The 6,884-nt window shown below is 61.3% G+C and overlaps 1 protein-coding gene across 1 annotated transcript; it reads right to left on the bottom strand.

Moving 5' to 3' along the window:
- Positions 1-719: 719 nt before the first annotated feature.
- Positions 720-6,817, bottom strand: CBX4 (chromobox 4). The gene is made up of 5 exons (XM_040244751.1): positions 6,699-6,817; positions 6,507-6,550; positions 5,293-5,358; positions 3,140-3,206; positions 720-2,892 (listed from the first exon to the last, which is right to left on the bottom strand). The coding sequence occupies exons 1-5, from the start codon at positions 6,765-6,767 to the stop codon at positions 1,492-1,494; spliced, it is 1,647 nt and encodes a 548-aa protein (XP_040100685.1). The 5' UTR covers positions 6,768-6,817; the 3' UTR covers positions 720-1,491.
- Between the last annotated feature and the right edge of the window lie 67 nt (positions 6,818-6,884).

A 6,884-nucleotide genomic window follows, 5' to 3' on the forward strand; every position in this document is an offset into this window, starting at 1 on the left:
CGGGAAGCCCCCAACCCCCTGCCCCGGCCGCGTTCGCGGCGCCTCCAGTCTCGGCTTCTGGCCTGGTGGTTTCCGGGGAGAGAGCCTGGCAGAGAAAGAGCCTCCGCAGTTTCCTCGGTGGGGCGGGGCCAGCGATGGCAGCGAGGGACGCTGGAGAGGGTGGGAGGGTACCCTCCCTGCGGAACCTGCCCTACCGGGCAGGGATTATTAGGAAGGAACACCCCTGCCGCACCAGGGCCAGCGCCAGGGTGTCTTGCGTCCTGGGGGGTGAGGGGCAAAAATCAGCAGGTGCCGGGTGGGCTTGGCGCGGAGGGTGGGGGTTAGCCCCACCCACGTCTCCGTGCAGCTCGAGCACTCGTGCAACCCTCCCCCCACTCTGCAGATCCCGGGTTTGCCCACGCGGTGGGCAGCCAAGGCCCCAAAACTCTTGAGAGCGGGGGCGACAGCAGCACAGCCCCCCTGCAGGAATTCCCCTCTCCTTTGGAAAGCCTCTCGACTTCCGGGGAGCGGGGTCACTCCCCGGGTGCGGGCGCCTCTGCTCATGAAACCAGTTCACTTTGCTTTTGCAAAAGTTTATCGCAGGATGCGATAGGTCCTCCCACCCCCACCCCGCCGCCCGACCTAAGGCGGAAGTAGGGTGCGGAGAGGGGTCCAGCCGCCGCCCGCACCCCCCCTCCTGTCTCTGATGTTCCCTCTTAGCTAATCTCAAACAGCGAAAGTGCACCTTCAACATCTCCATTTAATATTTACATTCAAGCAGGTAATAATTGGAAGCTTATAGTTTAGACATTTCTAGTAGCAGCAGTTTCTAGAGAGCTCGTTTAGCCTTTTAACAAACTTTTTTGTTTTGCACATAGAAACAACACATCCATGTGTACAGTATCAAAAAATATATACCAAGGTTACTGGTATTGCAGTTCCTGGAAGGGGAGGAAATGAAATCAACCGAAATACTGAATGAACGGGTAGAAAGGCCAACAGAAAATAGTTCGTCTGATATAGAATATAACATGATCTAGAGGAAACTCCATAAATCTAGGCTTTTATATTTCAATATATAAATACCTACAAATAAATATATATATATCAGCCCGAAGGGGGTGGTGGGCCTTTTGAGCTCAAACAATACATTTCAATATAACACCACGTACAAACGGGAGTAAAGTCTGCACTTGACAAGTTAGCACGGTTAAAATATAATACTATAACTCTTAGACCGCCGCGAGTGGCTGCCCTGTCAGTCCCGGAGGTCCACGAGAGGAGGGGGTGCGGCAGATGAGGGCGAGTCCCGCAGGCACGGCGTGGAAGGTGCCAGTGTGGGCCGGGCGCTCCAGCCAAGACCCGGCAGAGGGACGCGGTTGCCGCGGCTTCGGCCGTTTTCGCGCTGGGGCCAGGCCGGGAGCTCCCGCAGTTGCAGAGGAGGAGTCCGCCCCCAGGCCCCAGGTGTTAAGTCCCAGAGGGTGAAGTGCTTCCTCTTCCGACGCCCTTCGGCTACACCGTCACGTACTCCTTGAACGTGACGGTGAGGCAGTTCGCGGTGACGTCAGTGATAATTATATTCCCAAAGAAGGGCTTGAACTCGCTCAGTGGCTCCTCGGGTTCGTCTTGGGCCTCGGTCGGGGGCTTCTCGGCCGCTGTTGCCGGCGCAGCAGCCACTGCCGCGGTCGCCTCGGGCTTCACCTGCAGGGCGCTGGGCGGCTCCCCGGCCTCGCTGCGCGTCTTGACGCAGCGCAAGTCTATGGGTTCGTCTAGGTCCGAGTCCAGCAGGATGACCTCCGGTTGCGGGAGGGCGGCGGCGGGGGGCACGTCCGCAGGGCGCTCCGCGGCGGGGCTGCCCCCCAGGCAGGTGGGGGTGCTGATGCTGCGCGCCGTCAGACGCTTCTTGCAGGGCTCTCGCTCGCCGTGGGTCTCGGAGAGGCAGCGCTTGCGCGCATGGGAGAGATTTAGGTCGACGGCGTGGTGATGGTGGTGGTGGTGGTGGTGGTGGTGATGGTGGGAGGGCGGGTGTGTGCTGCGGGCCGGGTCCCAGGCCAGTAGGTCGGGCTTGGTAGTGAGTTGCAGAGGCTGCTCGCCGAAGGCCTCCTTGGTCGGGGAGAGCTTGCGGGAGCCAGCCTCTTGGGACTGCGGGTCTCCGATCCCCGGCGCCTCCTCCTCCCTCCTCTTGGAGGGCGTTTCCACCTTCTTCTCCTCCGCCCCCGCGGCCTTTTTGAAAGTCCTGTCTGCCGGGGGGTGACGCTCCTCAGCAGCCCGTTTCTTGTGGCTGGGGGAGCGCGCCTCGCCCTCGGCTGCCTCCCCGGACTTGATCTTCACCGCCTGCATGCCGTTCTCCATGTACTTGCTCATCACAATCACGATGCGGCCGTTCTTGTTCTTGTTTTTGACGATCTTCATCTTTCCCCCAATCCCGTTGCCGGTCACTGCCTCCTTGGGGGCCGGCGTCATCCCGTTGGGGGGACCCTTTTCGGAGCCCTTGCCTGGAGCCCCGGCCGTACCGGCCAGGGGCTTCACGGCTCCCAGGTAGCCCTTGGCTCCCCCGCCGTGGGGCCACTTATCGGGCGGGTGGCTCTTGGAGCCTAGGTCCGGGCAGGTGGGGCTGGGCGCCTCCTTGTGGCCGCCCTGGTACTGCAGGTCATACATTTTGGGGTCCGGCTGGTAGGGGTGGTGCTTTTTGCTGTTGAGCTGGTAGTAGTATTTACCGCTCTTGCCTGGCGGTGGGGGCTTGCCCGCCCGCTCCTTGCTGTGCGGCTGGTACTGGTGGTGCTTCTTGCTGTTGAGCTCGTATTGGTGCCCCTGGCCCTTGCCCTGACCGCCCAGCTCCAGTTTGGCGCGGTTGTCAGCTGAGGAGTCCTGGAGTCCGGTCAGCACATTGGAACGACGGGCAAAGGTAGGTACCTGGGGGGACGGGGTGGGAATGGAGGGGGAGGTAAGAGGAGGGATCAGACCAGCCCCAGAGCAAGCCTCCAGCATCAGGAGTGTTCCAGCCCATACAAGGTCGGGGAAGGGTGTGGGAAGTCAAGATGAAGTGGAATTGGGTGCTTCAGAGGAACTCCCCCCCCGACTTCCAAGCCTGGAGGCACCTCAGGTGGCAACGTCAAGGGAATAAGTCGTGGCTGGCCCTGGGGCCCGGGAGTGTATTCACCTGCACCACCAGTGGCTTGGGCTTCGGCCCTCTCTTCCGGTATCCCATCAGCTGCTCCTGCCGTTCCCTGCGGAGAGGGAACAGAGGGCAGTGCTGTTAGCCTCAGTCACTTCCCCTCCTGCTCTGACCCCACTGTGGTGAGCCGTGAGGCCAGCAAGAACCAGAGGGAACAAGGGCTCAGGGCAGAAGGTTTCCTCTACCGTCAGTTGGACACCTCGGTCCAGTTCCAGAGTGCCACTTTACGCCAGCACTAACCCTTATCTGCCCAAGGGGCCCTCTCCGAAGGGCTCCCAACCTCAGATGTTCATACCTGAAATGGGGCCCCCCCACAGCCTTGAATCTTTGCCCGCAGCTTGACACTGGGCAGTTTGGCACTGGTGCCCACAGCCTTGGGCCCGTGGCCCTGCACAAAACGCAGTGAGCTCGGGGGTCCAGGGGATGAAAACAAAGTCCAAATGAGGTGAGCGTCAACCGGGTGCCTCCCCGTCAGAGGCACGGGATGCTAATGACCTCATTAAGATTCAGATAACGAGTGCCGCCGGCAGAAGGGAGGACTCGTTTTCTTAAAGGCCAGGCACTAAACAGGGGGAGGGGCTGCGCCCTTGTTTACACAGCGGCAAATGAGCCAATTAGGGGCTGGGGGCGGGGGCCGGACACCGAGGCCAGGGCCTGGCCAGGTTCGCAGCCACCAGGTGAACCAGCTCTGGTACAGCTGGGGCGGAGCTGCTGGGCGGGGAGACGCACAGAAGCACCGCCTACTCGACGAGCCCGGGTTCCCAGCTTCCCTTGATTTCCAAATTATTAATAAAGCCCGGGGGCGGTGGCGCTGGTCAATACAGCTATCAGGCTTTCGCTGGCAGCCTGGTGGAGGATGATCCGAGGTTGGGAGGGGTCCTAGCACTGCCCAACCCTCCATGGCAGAAGCAAGTGCCTCTCCAGCGTAGGCCAAAGTTCCAGCCCATTCCAGACCTTAGGCACCCCTCTACCCTTGGGCTAACCCAGAGGAGTTCTGTCATGCCTGGGGGCCCAGGCTGGGGCCTGATTCCAAAGTTGCATGGCATTGCAACAGCCTGCGTTTTAAATCTTCGGGGATCCATTATGCAACATGGCATCAGCCGCTGACATGGTTACAGGCTGGTGAACTCCCAGGTGGAACCCAGGCAGGATCCCTTCTCGGCGCCCTCCTGCGTCAGGAGAGCAACTTCCCTGATGGTCTCTCCTTCCTAGGGGCTAGAGTTTACAGTTTTAGAGGCAAACGCGCCACAGGAAACAATGCAAAATAAAAGGGGGAGGGGGATGGAAGGCCGCGGTGTGGCCCAGCTCCGCGGGCTCCCGCTGCTCCGCCCCTCCTCGACTGCCCTTCCCCCTCCTGTCCTCCCGAAACAGAGAACCACAGCCACCGGTGGTGAATCCAGCTGCAGCAGCTGCAGCGTGACAAGCATCTGTGCGCGCGACGAACCCCTCGTCAGAAGCCACCCCTCCACCACCAGGCAGTGCCCACCCCACAACCGGGGGGCCAAGCTCTCCCTGCCCTGAGAATGTGGGCCAGACCCACCAAGTAGCCTAGTGGGAGGTGTGAAGGGCACGCAGCGCCAGACAGAATCTGCCCCCTGTCGACCCCAAGCTCCCTAGGGGGTGAGGGTGGCGGCTTAAGGTCTTGTAAACTTTTCTCCAGTCCCCAACAGGTTAAGTTCAGTTCTGTGACGTCCGGAGGTTTCACAATGCCAGCTCCCTTGGAGCTGCCCCGAGAGCTGCCCGTGCCAAGCGGCCAGTGGCAGAGGAAAGCAACACCTAGGCTCCGGGGGTGGGGCTCCAAAGTAGCCACGGGAGGGGGGCCGGCAGAGAACCGAGGCGCAGCCCCAACTTCTCCGTGCAGCTGTAGGGCCACCCGCAAGCGCCCTTCCCGCAGTTCCCCCAAACACAAGCCTCTCCTTCTCCGGGCCTGCCCCGCCCCCACCCCAAGCTGCAGCAACCGCCAAGGACGTTGGTTAGAGGAGCCGAGGCCCCAGTCGTGCCTGTTCAGACCCGGGGGAAGGGACTCCCGCCAGCCCCCCTCCCGGCCCTTTCCCCCTGTCCTGTTGCAGCGTTGGCCCACTCTCCCATTCCCATATACGGTCACGGCTGCCGGCGGCGGGTGCTTGGGGGACGCTCACCTGTTCTGGAAGGCGATCAGCAGCCGGGGATCCAGGATGTTCTCCTCGGGTTCCCACGTGTTATATCTTGCAAGGGAAAAGGGAGGGGGACACGGCGTAAAAAAAAAAAAAAAACCGAGCCAGCTTTGTGGCCTCCAGGTGGGGAATGACATAAGGCCCTACTCTGTCTTCATGAACTGAAAGCTATTTAGCTGTGGATGTGGGGGGTGGAGAGTAAATTTCTGCAGGCCTGACACGGTCCCTAATACACCCTCCCCAAGTCAAAATAAACACACAAGGGCAGGAAGAAAGGGGAGGGGTAAGGAAAATGAAACTAGCAGTTTATTTTGCAGTTGTCAAGAATTTTAAGCATGTTACTGCGACATGTTCCAAAGCCACTTTGCTCACCAGGAATCCTGCGTGCAAAGCAGCCAAAATGCAAAGTCGCAGTCCCCTCCTCCTCTCCCCAGCCCCGAGTCTCCGCGAGGGCTTCAGCCATTCTCTATTTGACCCCTAATCCGATCACCGTCAGCCACGCGGCCCCCCCACACCCCCTCACGGCTCTGGAGCCCGCTGTCACGGGCAAGCAACCCCCAAATACTCAGCAACACAAAAATATGCCTCTATGTGTGTGTGAGAGTGTGTGAGTGTGTGTGCGTGTGCCTGCGCGTCTGTCTCCATCCGGTGCCTTCGCATTTCAAATTAAAAAAAAAAAAAAATCCCCACCAAAAGCGCCGCAGTGACAGTTCCCAACATTTTCTGCCTTTTTTCTTCCTCTCCCTGCACCACTAGGAGGGAAGAGGCACACAATTGCATTTTCGTCGCTTTTTAATTTTTTTTTTTTTTTTGGTTTTGCAATATGGAGCCGTTCGGTGGAGGGAAAGGGGAAAGGAGCCATTTTCTGCTGCACATCAGTCAGTGCCTGCGCCCTCCCTCCCTCCGCCGGCCTCCCCGGCTCGGCCCCGCGTCTCTCCAGCTCCTCCGGCTCCTTTTAGTGCATAAATTAGTGATGGCATTTCCCGGAGAGCGGAGTACAACACAGGGCGCCGGGCTCGGGCTCGGCGGCTCGGCTTCCCCAGTGCCTGCCACCGACTTCCCCACCCCCTCCTCCCTCCACCCCACCTCCACCCCGCCTCCCGTCCGCTCCCCCCACCACCCCACCAGCCCGGCTGGTCCGGAGCCCGGGAGCCCCGCGCCTCGGCACCAGGCTCTCCCGCCCCTCGGCCGCTACTTACTTGGGGGACCAGCCTCTCCATTTCACCAGATACTCCACTCTGCCCTGAGGGGGGGAAGAGACAGCACTCCATCAGCTTCCGCGGGATCCCCGGCTCCGGCCCGCAGCCTCCCCACCCCCCTCCCCGCCTCCCCGCGGGCTGCTCCGGCTGCCGCTCCCCCGCCGCCTCGCCGCCGCCCCCGCGCCGCCCTACCTTGCGGATCCGCTTCTTCTCGATGCTCTCCACCGCGAAGACGTGCTCGCCAACAGCTGGCAGCTCCATGGCCGAACCGGAGCGCGCCGGGGCGCGGGCGGCCGGCGCGGCTGCAGACGCTGCTGGCTCCCGCCGGCGCCCCGCTGCCCGCCCGGCCGAGGAGCTCCTGCCGCCCGCGCCGCCGCC

Source organism: Oryx dammah, unplaced genomic scaffold (genome assembly GCF_014754425.2).
Source record: "Oryx dammah isolate SB20612 unplaced genomic scaffold, SCBI_Odam_1.1 HiC_scaffold_8, whole genome shotgun sequence".
In the NCBI taxonomy this organism is placed as follows: Eukaryota; Metazoa; Chordata; class Mammalia; order Artiodactyla; family Bovidae; genus Oryx; species Oryx dammah.

Bases quoted from the DNA above. Each gene is read 5' to 3' on its own strand.
- CBX4 (XM_040244751.1), bottom strand. From the start codon at position 6,767: ATGGAGCTGCCAGCTGTTGGCGAGCACGTCTTCGCGGTGGAGAGCATC. The intron at 3,207-5,292 runs GTGAGCGTCCCC...CCCTCTCCGCAG, and splicing joins CTGATCGCCTTCCAGAACAG to GGAACGGCAGGAGCAGCTGA. The intron at 2,893-3,139 runs GTGAATACACTC...CCGTCCCCCCAG, and splicing joins CCAAGCCACTGGTGGTGCAG to GTACCTACCTTTGCCCGTCG.